The 18,770-nt window shown below is 41.6% G+C and overlaps 1 protein-coding gene across 1 annotated transcript in view; it reads left to right on the top strand.

Annotated features, from left to right (window-relative positions):
- Nucleotides 1–18,770, top strand: part of JAZF1 (JAZF zinc finger 1) — a 382,635-nt gene that overhangs the window by 199,619 nt on the left and 164,246 nt on the right. The window contains exon 2 of the mRNA XM_073630160.1: nucleotides 7,647–7,719. Within this exon, the coding sequence (XP_073486261.1) occupies nucleotides 7,647–7,719 (73 nt within the window). The remainder of the gene's footprint in view (nucleotides 1–7,646; nucleotides 7,720–18,770) is intronic.

The raw sequence follows: 18,770 nt of genomic DNA, 5'->3' as shown, positions 1-18,770 counted from the left end.
ATGCCATTATAACAAGATAATCAATGTTGTTCATTTTGCCTGTCAGTTGTTATCATGTTGTGGCTGATCAGTGTATTTGTGAAACCAAAATGTTTGGATAGGGTAGTAAATGGCTTTAACTGCTGTCAGGTATTTTCTTTTGCTGTCATTTAAAGAGATTTCTTTTACTTCCTGTGATGGAGACCCACAACTTTTGGCACTTCCAGTGCGCTAAGGCAAAGCACAGGCACTATGGTGCCTTGTGTCAGAATTTTGTGCGATTTTTGGGATGGTTTATGTCAGAAGCCTTTTGATTCCTTAATTCAACACACATTATATGCACGTCCATGCCTGTACATTAATGCACTGCACAAGTATAAATGGGCCCTAAATATGTTTTAAATAAAGCATTATAATCTACCTGAATTTGGTTTTATATTGGCTTCCTGCTATCCTTTATGCAACAAAACTCATAATAGGAGAGAGGGGTCAGCACAGTATTGTCAGTCTAACACTGTGAACATACAGTTCGGAAAAGCCAAGGGGGATCTCATTTGTGTAGTGCATTGTCCATTCATAAGCTTGTATAGATCCCTGACCAAGCTGCAGTGCTTAGCTGCAGTGTAGTTTGCAGTGAGGTCAAAGGCCTGGTTGTGATGTCTGGAAGATGTCCCTGTGTCACAAACAGAATGACAAATAAAATGGCAGGCTAAACATATAGGTATTTGGGGGAAAGGGGAGATTGGGGACTTTATATGAGACGTAGGACCTGTAGGTACATTGCCTCCATCCCTGTTTCACAATTCATTGAAGAAAGAGGTTTGGGACTTTGTATGAAGCATACAGCTGGGGGGTGACCATGATCCAAATTGTGTCTGACCAGTTCATTATATAACTGTAATTACTAAATTTCAATACAATGCACATAAAGAGTATAATAGAATAAAAAAATGATTCCATATATGATGTGTACAACCAAAACATCATAATAATATAGCATAATAATCCATAATAATAATAATGTCAGACACATAACCCATGTATCACACAATACATATATAAAAAAGTGCATGATTGTTACAACATATTGCAATAAAACTGATGGAATGATCCTGACTGTAAAGATGATAGTGGCATAAACATAGCTCGACGCATTTCAGGAATGACCTCCACTCACCAGAAGCAGATGCTTGATATATATCTATAAATATTTATTATTGCAATATGTTGTAACAATCATGCACTTTTATATATGTATTGTGTGATACATGGGTTATGTGTCTGACATTATTATTATTATGGATTATTATGCTGTATTATTTTTATGATGTTTTGGTTGTACACATCATATATGGAATACATTTTTATTCTATTATACTCTGTATGTGCATTGTATTGAAGTTTGGTAATTACAGTTATATAACGAACTGGTCAGACACAATTTGCATCATGGTCACCCCCCAGCTGTATGCCTCATACAAAGTCCCAAACCTCTTTCTTCAAACAATAGGTATTTAGCTATTTGCATGGTGTTCAGCTTAAAGCTGAATTCCAGGAATTCTGCTACTTTGTAAAAATTGCAGGCATGCCATGAATTAAGTCTAACATAGTGCTTGCCGCCTCATAGACTTATCCCTATCTGACAGATTTATTGTACTCCAGGAAGATAACTTCTGGAGCTCCAACGCTGCTCACTCTGGGTTCCTTTAAGAGCAGAGTTGCTTGAACTGCTATGCTTGCCCTTTCCCTCCTTCTGCCCATTCACAGAAGCCTTTGTATTATGTGAATTCATTCACAAAATACAAAGGCTTCTGTAAATGGGCAGCAGAGGGGAGGGACAAGGATATCCTATGAGAGTGCAATAAACCTGTCACATATAAGTAATAGAAATAAGCCCCAGAGGTGATATGGATATAGCTCATAGTGTGCCTGCACTTTTTGCAAAGTTGCTGAATTCTAGGAATTCAGCTTTAAACTCATAACAGCAACACCTTTTAGTGTTCAGTGCAGAGTGGAAAAAAAAAAAAGCTGATTCTGGATTGGCTGTTGTGCCCAACTCCTTCACGTTTTATACATCAGTGGCAGATTCTCCCTCCCAGCACACACAGATTCAGGGAACCGCATTTTGAACCGCATCAGATTCGCATACCATGTGAACAAGACCGGCTTTCAATGAAGCTGGTTCACATATATACAGGCGATGCGAATTAAAAAAGAGTCGTGTGTTTTTCAGTTCGATTCAGGTGCGATTTCAGTGTCAAATTCGCACCTGAACCGCTGAAGGGAAACCGTACCTGACTCTGCACCAAAACCGGACCTGTATATATGTGAACCCAGCCTGACCAGATTAGTAAGTGCAAACACTATGCAGTTGACACATTTCTGCTACAACTGTCACACCACTTAAAAAACACCAGATTCCAGGGATCATTTCTGTTTTAAAAGAATATTCCGTTTTACAATAATTACCCCAAGCAAACACCAGGCCCAGGAAAACAAACCTTGGAAAGTACCCAGCACTTTGGCTATAGCCCTGCTAATACACATTAACAAACTTTTTAAACAAGAATCAATTTTCGTTCAAGGAGCCGAACGAACTGCTCTTGATCTTCGCTAACTCAACATAAATATTTTATGGCTTTTCTGCTATAAAGTTTGCCATTACCCAGCAACAACAACATCATTAATTGAAGTGAGGCAAAGCACTATATTTTAAGCCAGCTTTTTTCGACCAAGGGCTCCCCAGACTGCGGCATGGGCGGGGTTAAATCATTCCGGGTCTTTGGCAGCGAACAGATACAGTTTGACAGTCAATTTCAGCCAGTAATATATGTCTTATGGCGCATGGTTGGCAGCATAATAAAACAGACTGGACTTGGGAGGAATATGTATGATTCAGATGACATGGTTTTTCTATGTAGCAGAATTTAGAGGCTGCAGACTCCAAGCATTGTAATGCAAGCTATGGTTTGATAAAATGCTGAATGAACATTATTTGCAGCTGTCAGAAAACACAAATCACCTAAATAACAGAATTTGTGTGCGTTACTGTGCATTTTATAGTTGGGCTTATTGCTTTATGCCGGGATATATATCTCTTTCCATCCTCTGCAAATAGACAAATGGATGATAAATGATGGAATGGACAGTCATATTTAATCAGAATCCTAATGGAGAATTAAGAGCATATTTCTATAATATGTCATGAGTAACAATGTATTGAAATAGTAGCTGCTGAAAAGAAAAGTTGTTAGGAACTTTCATGGGGGAAAATTGTAATGTATAAACCCTAGAGTATAGGAAATAAGAGTGTGATGTTTGGAGCAGCTAATTAAATTGAAACTGGCTTTATTGCAGGTAAAAAAACAGAACATAACCACTTCAAGACTAGGCCTATTTCTGACATTTGTTGTTTACAAGTTAAAATCATTTTTTTTTGCTAGAAATTTACTTAGAACCCCCAAAAATTATATATATCTTTTTAGCAGAGACCCTAGAAAATATAACGGCGGTTGTTGCAATATTTTATGTCACACTGTATTTGTGCAATGGTTTTTCAAATGCATTTTTTTGGGAAAAAGTACACTTCAATGAATTAAAAAAAACAAAAAAAACTAAACAGTAAAGTTAGCCCAATTTTTTTTGTATAATGTGATAGATGATGATATGCCAAGTAAATAGATACCTAACATGTCACGCTTTCAAATTGCATGCAGTCGTGGAATGGCGACAAGCTACGGTACTTAAAGCGGACCATCAGTTATTTTTTCATCTTTCCATCTATTAAATCTTCTGCCCTTGTTGTTTTAACTTTAGATAGAAAGTTTTTTTTCTACCAGTAAATACCTTATACAGCCCACCTCCTCTTTCTTTCTTGCCTAGGCTTATGACATCATGCACAGCTCTCTCTCTCTCTCTAACTCTCGTGAGAGTTTGCCAGGAAGGGAGGAGGGATGAGTCATAAGAGGGCCAATGAGAGCTGCAGAGCTGGATGTGTGCCTCTGTGTGAATCCAGGAAGTGAACAGGCAGCAGCTTCAGCTGCCCACAGTTAAAATGGATGCAGCCAGACTTAGCTAAGGGAGATTTATGCAGCACACTTGGCAAGTACAGAATCACTGTATATATAAAATAATAAGTGGTTGGAGGGAAGCTTCAGAATGGCAAAGATGTTTTTATTACAAATTATGTGAGCAGACTGCAGTTCCTCTTTAAAAACCTCAATAAGCGATGCGTTAAAAAACCTGTTTAAAGTTACAGAGGAGGTCTTGCGCTAGAATTATTGCTCTCGCTCCAACATTTGCGGCGATACCTTTTTCTTATTTATTTATTTTTACACTGTAGCTTTAAAAAAAAATGTTCTGAACACTTTTACTGCTTTCACAAGGAATGTAAACATCCCTTGTGACAGTAATAGACAGTGACAGGTACTTTTTTATGGAGGGATCTGTGGTCTAGATAGAAGACCCAAACCCCTCCTCTGCACTTGAAAGTATTTAAAGCGCCAAGATCTGCATTTTTTAATACTGCCATTTTTTTTAAAAACTCTCACAATTGGCTGGTGAGTAAACCAGAAGTGACATTGCTTCCGGGTTTCTACATCGGAGACCCAATCAAAGCCAAATCCAGCTTTGTTCTGGTCTCCGGCCAGCCGGTGGACGTGGTGGCTCGGGTCTCCCAGTGGGACAGGAGACCTCGGCGGAGCTGCATAAGGTGGCTGGAGGGGGGCGTCGTCCCCTCCCGCTGTGTGTAGTAAAAGTCGAGCGGCTGCTTTGCTGCATTGGTTGTTATTACAAGAAAGTTGACCTTCGACTCTAAAAAATGGTACTGGGGTGATTCCTGCAGCTACAGGCATCACCCCGGTACAACCACTTAAGCGAAATGACGTGCAGGTACGTGATTTTGCAGGAAGTGATTAAAGTAGTTGTAAACCCTCACATATACCCAGTGAAGTGACTGACCTCAGGTGATACACAGAGATGAATCAAGTCCTCCTACATACTGTACGTTGTTTACCTGTAGTCTTCTCGTTTCTACATCAATTCAAAGTGCTGAATTTATAAGGTTTGTCTGAGCTGTCAGAAAAAGGGGACAGAAAGCTGAAATTACACTCTGCAGAGCTCAATGAGGAGAGTTCTGAGAGCTGATTGGATGGAGGAGACACACACCCCTTCACCCAGCACACAGGAACAGAGCTGAAGCTGTCAATATGTTGTAGGTCCCTCCTTTGTCACCATTTTTCTCTTAGTGTCAAAATTGTCAAAAATGATTTGTGCTGATAGCAGAGGAACAAAGCAGTAGACAGAAATGACACTTACTGCAGGTATCCATTTATCAAGCAGTGGAAAATAACCGCTGCTGAGTTCTCCGGCATTCTCAGAGGAGACCGCTCTCCTCAGTACCGCACACTACACCTCATATTAATAAAAGTTAAATTCCTGCCTACACAAATTTATATATATAGTGTTTCTAACCTGCTTTACCGGTTTGGGGGGGTTTGTGAGAGGCAGGGGGGCTTTTTTTTTATTGTCTTGAGGGGTCTGATTGAGTCAATAATCTTCCTCCTCAGTTCTCCAGGGCTGCTGTCGTCTCTCCCCGATTCTCCACCTCGGAGAATTCTCAGAGATCACCAGTGAAGTATGGAGATCTCACCTTCATAAACTGGCCGTTTCTGTTTCTGTTAATGACAAATTCTCTGTATACTGAGATGATCAGTGGAGAACATGTACTCCGCTGATCATCTCAGTTTCATAAACCAATAGATGCTGAGATGAGCTATGATCATGCATAGAGCTATGCGGTTTCCCTGAGATTTTGGAAAAGGCACAGGGACCCTGTCCATGCGTTTTCTGTAGGTACAACAGACTGCTGTGCCTGTGCAAACGCTGCCGCAGGGAAGCTGCAGTGGTGTGGACCTAGCCTTTTACACTAGTGCAGCTGAAATTTAAAATGATTTTCAGGCCAATTATATAGTGTGACTTGGTTGTATTTTATGTTTTTCATGCTTTTTTTGATACTACTGTATTTATTTTTTTTCAATGACAGGCTCCTTTGCTTACATTCTGCTGTCAGCCGGGAATCCCGGGCTGACAGCAGGAATAGTCACTGGTTGTTAGGGTGTTGGTGAGTTTCCCGGCTACCTAACAACCTACAAAAACACGTAAAAAACACGACACTGTATTTCCATTGACCTCTATGGGGCCAAAATTGTGCAGCAACCACACCAAAATGGTACAGGACCCTTCTCCAAAAACACACTATGCTGTGCGTATTGATGTGAACGAGCACCTTAGAGAACAAATTTATTTCAATTGTCATATGACTCTGTGTGAATTAAGTCACGTCTGAAATCATACTAGTGTGTCTAAGGCCTAAAAGTAACAATCAAAGCAACAGAACAAGGGCATTGTTTAGAAATCTTGAGAACATGCATTAAAAGCTTTTTCTTATGAAAGAAAGTTGTAAAGGTTCCATAACAATGTAAAACCAGTTTACATAATCTTGCCGGTATGCTTTGTTTTCAAAAGACAGTCTAGGGGGCAGTAGCGGCCCGTCCATAGAGGGTGCATCTACATATCAGTGGCACCGGAGCATGGATTCTAATGGTGTTTTTTTGAAGCACCTGATTAGAGCCAGAGGCTCTAATAGGCTTCAAAAAAGGGTGGGCTCGGGGTGCAGAGCATTGCACTCTGCTATTAGCACACTACAGTTCCTCCCCGCCATTTAGGAGGCAGGTCTGTTAGAGCTGTTTCCCGATTGGCCAAAGAGTCAGATGATCCTATTGGATGCCTAGCGCTTTGGCAGAAGACACACGACGGAGGAAGCTGGAGGAGCGGACACCGCAGCCGCCGTGGCTGCTGCCCGCACTCTAGGAGAGGACACCACAGCCCACCACACGAGCAATAAAGTGCCGTGGGGGGGTGCGCCGTACAACGCTGCCGGGTGGGGGGGATTGTTTGTTTGCTGCCACCCCCAAAGAAGAACCCACCAGCCGAATCTTATGCCAACTGCTAGGGGGATGGATTACTGCACAGTCAGGTTCAAGCAGATAAACTTGCAATGCACCATACATAAGATTTTTGCAATTTAGCACTTGTATTACCTTAGATTTGCTTTGGACAAGGACAGTTTTGGTTCATAGGGGTCCTCTTGCTAACAGGGAGGCAGGTGTAAAAGAAAAACAAAAGAAGTGGGACCTGTATATGATGTTTACTTTTCAGCTTGTCAAAATTGAATAAAGTCTAGACTAGGCAAATAATGGCAAGGATCTTCTGCAAGTACTATGTAATATGATTTATATCTGAAGCAAAAAGGTGATACCCTACTGCATTTTATATGTTCCAAAATTATGTAAGCTGAGATCATAGGGGAAAAGCTTGGTAACAAACTGTAGCATAGTCATGTATTCCTCATGGCCATTCAGCATCTGTTTGTGTGTACGTGTGTGTGTATGTGCAGTATATACTGTGTGTGTGTGTATGCATGTATATACTGTGTGTGTATGTGTATGTATACAGTCTTTATACCTGCTATAGGGAGTTTTATATCAAACTAGTTTGTTCATTTACATCATCATCATCAGAATATGGAGAATACTACTTCAAACATCTACTGTATATCATTTCTATGGGATCTAAGTCCTTTGCTCACAGCTATGTTTTTATTACAGACACAGATCCACGTGTTTTGGAGAAGCAGGAACTTCAGCAGCCAACATATGTTGCGTTGAGCTACATCAACAGGTACATGTGCATTTCTTTATATTACCAATACTATTCTGTTTGGAGTTTTTAGACATTCATTTATTTTAGCATTCTAAAGATTACATTAAAGTCCCAGTGTCATTAAATCCGAACTGTTTGGGATGAGCTGTGAAAGAAAACTGTTTTGGCACTGTGCATAGTCCCCTACAAGCATCTAATAAGGTGGTGACTGATTCTGGAACTGAGCTATGGAAATTGAGGCAGCCGAGCCACAACATACGACAGTGCAACCAGATTTACGATGCCATGAAAACAGCTTTGTTACTTTATTAAAATATTTGGTCATATTATGTTTTTTAGCAGTTTTAGAGTCAAAGAAACATTATTAAGTAATATCAATCATTGCAGTCAGAGCATACTATTGGGATGACACTAGGGGCAAGTTCTGACCCGATTTATATTACTCACATTTATGAGGTGAATATTTCAGACTAGGCTTATGATTACAATGTTATGGCTTTTCTTTTGCTTACCAACCCGGTTGTATCTTGAAAGTTTAACAAACGTCCTTCAAGAACCATAATGGTCAATACATGTATGTTGGTTCTTCTGTGTGAAAATGCTGAGTCATAGATGATAGGATGCAGTTATTGTTCAAGCAAAGATTTTCCATCCGGCTACTTTGTGGTTTCAACCAAAGTTATTCAAGCCGGTAGGGCCACCAAAAGCTTGAATTCAGCAGAAATCAGCCAAAATTGAAGCCATGTATACCAAGCTCAACAAAACAGGGTTGCAAAGTAATACATGTTCCCCATCTGTTATGAAGACATGGGCTTTTTTTCTCAGAGGCAATCATTTTATTCACGTTGTACTATGTTGCACTGGACAGATATGTGGTATATAGAACTTTAAACCCAAGTTCCATTCTCAGCCAAAAAATGTTGGCCAACACTCATCTAAAGTACATTTTATGATCAGCTCCACCTTAAAGCAGAACTACACTGCATCTGAGCACCACAAACTAAAAACGCTATTTAACCACTTCAGCCCTGGAAGGATTTACCCCCTTCCTGACCAGAGCATTTTTTGTGATACGGCACTATGTCGATTTAACTGACAATTGCGAAGCTGTACCCAAACAAAATTGACTTCCTTTTACTCCCACAAATAGAGCTTTCTTTTTGGTTGTATTTGATCACCTCTGCGTTTTTTGGGGGTTTTTTTGCGTTATAAACAGAAAAAGACTGACAATTTTGAAAAAAACACTTTTTTTACTTTCTGCTATAATACATATAAAAAAAAAAATATTAAAAAAAGAATTTAGTCATCAGTTTAGGCCGATCTATATTCTTCTACATGTTTTTGGTAAAAAAAATTGCAATAGGCGTATATTGATTGGTTTGCGCAAAAGTTATCGCGTCTACAAACTATGGGATAGATTTAGGGACTTTTATTGTTTTTACTGGTATTGGCGACGATCTGCGATTTTTAGCAGGACTGCGACATTGCGGCGGACAAATCTGACCCCAAATTACACTTTTTGGGGACCAGTGATATTACATTGATCAGTGCTATAAAAATGCACTGATCAATGTAAAAATTACACTGGCAGGGAAGGGGTTAACACTAGGGGGTGATCAAGGGGATAAGTGTGCTTCCTCAGCGTGTTCTAACTGTAGTGGGGATGGGCTTACTGAAACATGACAGAGATCACAGCTCCCGATCACTGGGAATAGTAGATCCCTGTCATGTCACTAGGCAGAACAGGGAAATGCCTTGTTTACATAGGCAGTTCCCCGTTCTGCCTCTCCTCACCGTGATTGCGGGCCACCGGCAGACATCGAGTCTGCGTGCGCTCGCTACCCTGCTTTTACTGACTGACATACAGGTACGTCGGTTGGAGCAGGAGCGCCGACCTGCCGCAGTATATCTGCGTGAGCAGGTCAGCAAGTGGTAATTAATTTTTAATAATCAAAGCAAACTCACCCATCCATCCACATCTCAATGCTTTTTTTGCTGAGAAATCACTTTGAAAAGCACCCTTCTTAGCATTTCTGGCTGTGGCCATCTTAAGTAAGGGCAGATGATTCATGTAGCATTTACTTCCTGGAATCCATCTGCTCTTAACACAGGCATGCATGCAGGAGGGTGTGCTTAGCTAAAAAAAAAAAAACCTCTTCCCCTCCTGATGACTCCTGGGATGTATGACATAATTTGCCTAGGCCTGGAAACCATGAAGTAACTGAAGAAACGTAAAAAAAAAGTTTAAAACAAGTAAATATGAAATACTTTCCCTTCTATTTACTAATGCTAGCAGCATAATGAGCAAAAATAATATTAACTGGGAGAGTGAAGTTCCGCTATAAAATGATCTTTGGTTGAACTGCCCAACTAGCTAGTTAGTAATGGGTAACACCAACCTTTTCCACCAACCAACATTTCAGGGTTTCATTAGATTCCAAGTCCTGCAAGATACCTCATCCCTAGACCTCACTTTTCTAGTTGTAGAGAATAATATCTACTTCCAGGAGGAGCTAGGACAGCACAGGAAGTAATCAGACACTCCCAGAAAAGGAGACGGTCATGGTCTCTTTAACCCTTGTAGGGCTCAATGGGCATAATACCCATTGCAATTGTGGACCAATATGCATTCAATAGTGATCACTAGAGGTCGACCGATATGGGTTTTTCTCTGGCCGATGTCGATATTTAGAAATCGCGGTGGCCGATGGCCGATATGTGATGCCGATTTTTTTGGGCCGATATATTAGGCCGATTTTTTTTTTTTCCATTCATCTCATAAAATCTAACAGTTAGACCCCTTTCACACTGGGGCGTTTTTCAGGCGCTTTTGGGCTAAAAATAGCGCCTGTAAAGTGCCTGTAAAACTGCTCCCCTGCAGTCTCAGTGTGATATCCTGAGTGCTTTCACACTGAGGCGATGTGCTGGCAGGATGTTAAAAAAAAGTCCTGCAAGCGGCATCTTTGGAGCAGTGTATACCGCTCCTCCACCACTCCTGCCCATTGAAATGAATGCGCACCGCTGCCGAAGCGCCTGCAAAGCGTTTCGGCAGTGGCGCTTCAGGGGCGCATTTAACCCCTTCCTCGGCTGCTAGCTGGGTTATAAGCGCCCTGCTAGCAGCCGAATAGCGCCGCTAAAATGACGTTAAAGCTCCGCTAAAACTAGCAGCGTTTTACCGTCAACGCATGCCTGCTCCAGTGTGAAAGCAACCTTAAATGATACAGAAAAATTTTTACATTTAAACATTTATTAAACAAAACAAACCTCCAATCAGTTCACTTGTATGTAAAATTTAGATTAAAAAAAAAAATATATATATATATATAAAAATATATATATATCTTAAATATTAAATACACAAAAACAGGTAATCAAAACTTTTGGATGAAAAAAAATGGGCTAACTTTACTGCTTAGTTTTTTTTTAAATTAGTGTATTTTTTCAAAAAATATTGCGTTTGAAAGACCGCTGCGCAAATACCGTGTGACATAAATATTGCAACAACCGCTATTTTATTCCCTAGGGTCTCTGCTAAAAAAAAAATATATATATATAATGTTTGCGGGTTCTAAGTGATTTTCTAGCAGAAAATACAGGATTTTTACTTGTAAGCAACAAGTGTCATAAAAGATTTAGTCTTTAAATGTTTAAACTGAGAGCTTTTACACACAGAGCTCAGTTCATTCATAAGTGTAAACATTGTATCCTTCAGGTTCTTTTTATCAGATTTGGCAGGCTGCCCAGAGGAGGGCAGAAGTCTCTTCACAGAAGTTTTCAGGCAACTTGTATTGACTTCTATTACAGAAGTCATTTGCAAGTCCGCTGATATCGGCCTTTTTTATCAGCACAATCAGCCGATGCCGATTAAGTAAAAAAACACCAAATATCGGCCGATATATCGGTCGACCCCTAGTGATCACAGTTTAAATCAGAGAAGAGGTTCCTGTGATTGACTACAGGAATCCTTAGCCATGAGCAATAATTGTAATGCCCCGTACACACGGTCGGACTTTGTTTGGACATTCCGACAACAAAATCCTAGGATTTTTTCCGACGGATGTTGGCTCAAACTTGTCTTGCATACACATGGTCACACAAAGTTGTCGGAAAATCCGATCGTTCTAAACGCGGTGACGTAAAACACGTACGTCGGGACTATAAATAGGGCAGTAGCCATTAGCTTTCATCTCTTTATTTATTCTGAGCATGCGTGGCACTTTGTCTGTCGGACTTGTGTACACACGATCGGAATTTCCAACAACGGATTTTGTTGTCGGAAAATTTTATATCCTGCTCTCAAACTTTGTGTGTCGGAAAATCCGATGGAAAATGTGTGATGGAGCCTACACACGGTCGGAATTTCCGACAACAAGGTCCTATCACACATTTTCCGTTGGAAAATCCGACCGTGTGTACAGGGCATAAGACTGAAAAGCTTGCTAAAATTCCCTATATAGTTTAGGCTTTAGGTCCCTAAAAGGTCTACCTACAAGCCTCTTGTTCCAGAACCAACACACGCTCACTATTAGATTTTCATTGTCTGCAAATCCATTTTTGTGTTTTAGTAAATGATTCTGTTGAGCTTGATCTAACGACACTGCAAAAGTGCTGAAAGCACTTTGGGCAATGCCGATGCAAACACAAATTAAATTTCCAGCTTATGCCAGGCAATGCCGATGCAAACACAAATTACATTTCCAGCTTATGCCAGGCTTATATAAGAGAGTAGATAAAATGCCATTTTCACCACGTTGAGAATGTCTGAACATTTTCAGCCTCATTGCTATGGAAACCTTTTTTTTTTTTCCGAGGAGTTTAGTGCTATGGTGGAAGTTTTAGTCCTTCAATAGGAGCTGGTTCAGATTTCTTTGACGTGAGGCAGATACTGATGGATCAAAGCCACACATCTCTCATCAGATAATAATTCCTTCTTCTTCCCATTTTTATGTTGTGGTGACTACGCTGATCATGTGTTTTTATTCATGAGCTAAAACCTCTACATTGTGCTATCTGAGCTCTTTCTACAAAAAGAAACAGGAAAACTTTAGATATCAATTCAAACAAGATGTGCACAAATGGCTCCTGGGTCAGGGAAAAGGGAAACGTGTTGTGTTGCACAATGATTTATGTTTTTGACTTCAATTTCTATCCTTTTATCAGATATTAGGTTCACCAGAGTGTAACTTTCTTGAACTTGATAAAAACACTTCCATCTTATTTATATATCAGTAGTAAAGATCAAAAAAGGATCCATGGGGAACAAAGAAGTATATGTTACAAAATATGCCCTTTGTTAATAGAAAAATGACCAGTGCTATCTGACAGAGACCACACATTACCGAGCTATATTTTATTTCCTGTACATCTTGATACAAGACATTAAATCATACTCAACATATATGTACTCTATACATACTCCATGGCCACTTTATTAGGTACACCTGCTAGTAACTAAACAGTGGTGTACATGGCTAGCACCAATTCTTGGGTACCTTGTGACCTGTAAATAATACTCTCATTCCTTACACCATTATACCTGCACCATCTATTTACACCAGGGGTCCCAAACTGGCAGGCCTCCAGCTGTTGCAAAACTACAAGTCCCATCATTCCTCTGCCTGTGAGAGTCATGCTTGTAACTGTCAGCCTTGCAATGCCTCATGGGAATTGTAGTTTTGCAACAGCTGGAGGGCCGCCAGTTTGAGACCCCTGATTTACAGGATAAAGTTATAGATTCACCTTGCGTCTGTGAAATGTTGACCTTAGTTCTGTTGCAGCAGAATTGTTAGATTAATCTGGCTAGAGAAAATTTTTCCAGTCTTCAGACATGCAGTGTTGCTGATCTTTTGCTCATTATAGCCTAATTTTTCCTTTCTCGGATGATGGGTGTGGAACCCAGCATGGTATGCTGTTGTTTTGCCCATTAAAGGTTTACTATGCTGTCTGTCGAAAGATGCTCTTGTGCGCACATCTGTTGTAAAGATGGGTAATTGTGCATTATATGTCAGCTTGAACTGGCTCAGACAGGATTTTAGACTAATACATAGACAAAATAAGAAGATAGAAGGTATATATTGGCAAATCTGCTTCGAGAGTCACGATATTTCTTTTTTAAACTGCATAAATGGGTAAAATTACTTTCTAGCAAACCACCACCCTTCACCAAAAAAAATCGATATACAGTATGTCTGTTTCCCTGTAGAACAGATCGATATTGAATGGATTGCAGCCGGGCATAGACGGTTCAAAATTCAAACCATGTATGGGCAGGCTGAATGTACCCAAGTTCGATCAATCAACCTGGGTACAACCAGCCTGTCAGATTTTACATGCAATTATTGCTAGCAGCTATTATAGCCACTATCAATAATCACTGTGTTTTCCCAAGGGGATACTCCCCCTGCCCCCCCCCCCCCCCCCCCGCTGGGAGAACACAATGGCTCCGCAGGAGGGATTCCCTCATCAACACTGACTGTACTGATGGGGGAATCAAGTGAAAATCACTCCATCTATGGCCGGCTTTAAGTCAGGTACACACTACAGTTTTCGCATGAAAAAACTGACAGCTCTGGTCATGTGAGGTTAGTCCAGTGATCTCCCCCGCTGAGCTGTTGTGTTCTGACAGGGGGGCAGCCACTCCGCCAGAACTCTGCCATTGGCTGCGAGCGCTGATAGGGAGTTGGTTGGCTGTTGGTTTTCCAGCGTGCACGTTCGACAGAAGCTTATATCAGACAGACCGACATACACATGGGCAGAATGTCGGCTGGTATTTTTTTTACCGGCTTTAGACAAACCAAATTTTCTGGTGTTTGCCATACATGCCATATGGCTAGTCTGTGTCTGGCACACACTGAAAATTATTCACATCGATGCCAGGCAGTTTATCAGTATACACCCTATAACTTAAGCTGGCCATAGATGGTTCGATTTTCTTTCCTGCAACCAAGAGTTGCAAAACACAGTGAGTATTGCTAGCTGGTATAGCTACTGGCAATAATCGCAATACAAATCTGACATTCTGGTTGTTCCCAAGTTCATCAATTGATCAACTAGGGTACGTTCAGGCTGCCCATAGATAGTTTGAATCTTGGCCAGTTCCTGCTGAACCGACCGAGATTCGAACCGTCTATGGCTGGCTTTAGACTACAGTAATGGATAGTGTTTTAGAATTATATATCTAGACAGTAGTATGTGGGCACTTGCATTACTAGCATGTATTTGCACTTATTTTTGCTTTCAAATGCCTCATTTCATTTCTCTTTGATGCTTATACATGAGCAATCTAGATGATTTCTATCCTTTCTGCAATCCATAACCATGTTTTAAAGGCAAATGGTAGGATCCCTAAGTTTTATGTACTGTTAAGTATATTTTATTAACTTAAGAGTACTTATAGTAATATTTATATTAAGAATAGTTTTGTTCTAAGTACCTAACTTTTCCCGTTTTTTTTCCATAGCACTACATCAGCTTAGGAACAATGAACACAGCCTCATTTATGGCTAAGTGCTTAGTAACTGGCAAATATGTGATAACTGAATGGATTATGGGTAGATATATGAGACACTGCATTTCCTGCAAGTTTAATAAACTGACATCCATTGAACTTAGTTTGCTTTGGGGGAGCCCCAGTTTAAAATTAACTTTGAAAGTTAAATTATTTGGTACCTGAAGGCTAACTCAGAACACTGTTTCAGCTCAAGAAATGGTTCATATAAATTTGATGGTAAAGCAATATCTCTCCATTTTAATATATAATATTTTAAGCCAACACAAATGCCACAGCAATATTAAAAGAAAACAAAGGGAAAGGGGTAGATAAATATTCAAGCACATTAGCTGCTAACATAAGGAAAATGGCAAACCCAGCCACCGGCTTTATGAAAGCTTTAATGACTATATGTAAAAATTGTAAAGTACCTCTAATTAGGTTTATGTGAATGTCATAGCAAGTTCTACAGATGATAGGGACATTTATCATCCCTTAGTTTAAAAAAGATGTAAACACCGTACGTATAAAAGCATGTGGAGTGGGAAAGAAAATCTTTGAAACCGATTTGAAACCGATTTGAATACCAGGTGCCCAACCACGAGAGTAAGAGCAAAAATGGCAGTCAATACTTCTGACCTTTGAATTCTGCTTTACATATTATATACCAATGCACTCTGGCAATCCTGCCACCTGCTCTCTGTGTTACTTACTGCTGACCTCCACAATATTACTAATGACCTCTGTACTCTGCATTAGCTGCTTCTAACCCCAGAATTCTTGGTTACTTACTCCTAAATCCTGCACTCTGCTTTACAAACTACTAACCTCTGAACTATGGATTACATACTACTGACCCCTGTACTCTGTGTTACTCCTGATCCCTGTATTCTGCATTACATACTGCAGACCTCTAAATTTTGGGTTACATGATACTACTGACCTCTGAACTCTGTAGTACTTTCTCCTGACCCCTGCACTCTGTGTGTGTTACTTACTGCTGAACTATGTACTCTGTGTTAGCTGCTCCTGACCTCTGAATTCTGTGTTACTTACTACATTATTACATACTGTAGACTTCTAAACTGTCGGTTACATACTACAGATCTCTGAACTCTTTGTTACTACTGGCCCCTGTACTCTGTGTTACCTACACCTGACTATTGAATCCTGCTTTACAAACAATTGACCACTGGTACTCTGCAATGGTTTCTCCTGACACCTGCACTCTGTATTACTTGCTGCTGACCTATGCACTCTTTGTAATTACTAATGACCTCTGAACTCTGCATTAGGGGCTCGGGACCTCTGAATTCTGCGATACTTACTACTGACCCCTGAACTCTTCAAACTTTCTTTATGGGACCCTGCTAGGTTTCCTTAAAAAAAAGAAACCAAACCTGCTGCACCCTGGTTATCTTTGATCTCTTCCATGTTGTTCAGGTAGATCTCCACCTTTCCAGGGTTGCCTACTCCTGAAATAAGGGATGTCAGGGACAGAAGATTTATATTTGCTAGCTGGGTGTTGCGCTGATCAGAGGTCTGCATGGAGCGGGGAAGACTGGTGAGCATTTTATGATTGTAGGAAAGTGGCCAGAAACATAACCTATACTGGAAGCCCTGGGCATTTACTGCATTTCTGGTGTGTTTCTGACCACTAAAGAGACCCCATCATCTCATTCAGACATCGCTGTCTGTAATTGAAACAAAACCACTACACTTTCCCTTTACTGAACATTTTACTGAACAATAATTCACTGTCCAATTTCACCTGTCGCTTGGAATTGCTCATTAATCGATCACAGAACCTGTGCGATTTATATGTGTCAGTAATTAAAGGGATAGGCTGTCGATTCTGCCCAGCTAACATCTCATAGTAAAGTCTGCTAGGGATGTTATAAGGTACTTTCACATATAGCAATCATATTCTGCAATGGAATGCATAAATCATTTCTATGTGACACACCTACAAGCTTATTTGCTGAAGCTGTGTATCAGAGCAATGATGATGTGAAAAGTTCTGTATCTAATGCCGTGTACACATGGGCGGACTTTCTGACCGGACTGGTCCAACGGACCGAATCCGGCGGACAATCTGACCATGTGTGGTCTGCATCAGACTTCCGACGGACCGTTTCGGTCGGAAATCCGACGGACTTTAGATTTGAAACCTGCTTCAAATCTCTTCATCGTAACTCCGCTGGACTCAGTTCCTAACGGAAAGCCCGTTCATCTGTATGCTGGTCCGACGGGCCAGATATGACAAGGGCACGGTACTGCATCTTACGCTCGCTGCAATAGGAAAAACAAATTTTCCTATTGCAGCAAATGCGAGGGGAATGCAACAATGTCCCTTAGGTCTGGTGTTGATTTTAAGGGGAACCCCCTATGCCGAAAAAACGGCGTGGGGTCCCCCCAAAATCCATACCAGACCCCTATCCGAGCACGCAGCCCGGCCGGTCAGGAAAGGGGGTGGGGACGAGCGAGCGCCCCTCCCGAACCGTACCAGGCCACATGCCCTCAACATGGGGGGGTGGGTGCTTTGGAGGAGGGGGCGCCCTGCGCCCCCCCCCACTCCAAAGCACCTTGTCCCCATGTTGATGAGGACAAGGGCCTCATCAGAATCCGGGAGCCCGCTTTAATAAGGGGGCCCACAGATCCCGACCCCCAACCTATGTGAATGAGTATAGGGTACATCGTACCCCTACCCATTCACCTAGGGAAAAAAGTGTCAATTAAAAAAACACACTAGACAGGTTTTTAAAGTAATTTATTAGACAGCTCCAGTGGTCTTCTTCCGACTTCGGGGGTCTTCTTCCGACTTCGCCGCTGTCTCCGGCCTCTTCTCCCGGTGTCCGGTTCTTCTCCCGCTCTCCGGCCTCTTCTCCCGGTGTTCGACCTCTCCTCCCGGTGTCCGGTTCTTCTGCCGGCTCCTCCACTATCTTCTGCCGCTCTTTTGCTAGCAGTGGCCTGGACTTCTGTGTCATCTTCTCCCCTCTTCTCTTCTTCCGATGTTGACACGACGCTCTCTCCCGCTGTAATGCTGTGTGAGCGGTGCGCAATGAGTTATGTAGGCGGTGACCCCGAGCCCTTATAACGTCACAGTCCCTGGGCATTCTGGGACTGTGACGTCATACGGGGTGTGGTCACCGTGTGATGTTGACCACGCCCCTTATGACGTCACAGTCCCAGCATCTCCAGTGACTGTGACGTTATAAAGGGGGCGGGGTCACCGCCTATATAAGTCATCGTGCACCGCTCACACAGCATTACAGCGGAAGAGAGCGTTGTGTCAACATCGGAAGAAGAGAAGAGGGAAGAAGACGACGCAGAAGTCCGGGCCACCGCTAGCAAAAGAGTGGCAGAAGATAGCGGAGGGGCCGGCAGAAGAACAGGACACCCAGAGAAGAGGTCGAACATCGGGAGAAGAACCGGACACCAGGAGAAGACACTGGAGACAGCGGCGAAGTCGGAAGAAGACCCCCGAAGTCGGAAGAAGAAGGGTTGTCGGGAAGAGGCCCTTGTCCTCATCAACATGGGGACAAGGTGCTTTGGGGGAGGGGGGGGCCGCAGGGCGCCC

This window comes from Aquarana catesbeiana, linkage group LG05, assembly GCF_042186555.1.
Source record: "Aquarana catesbeiana isolate 2022-GZ linkage group LG05, ASM4218655v1, whole genome shotgun sequence".
In the NCBI taxonomy this organism is placed as follows: Eukaryota; Metazoa; Chordata; class Amphibia; order Anura; family Ranidae; genus Aquarana; species Aquarana catesbeiana.
The sequence above is the reverse complement of the archived record's forward strand: the minus strand, read 5'-3'. Positions and strand labels throughout refer to the sequence as shown.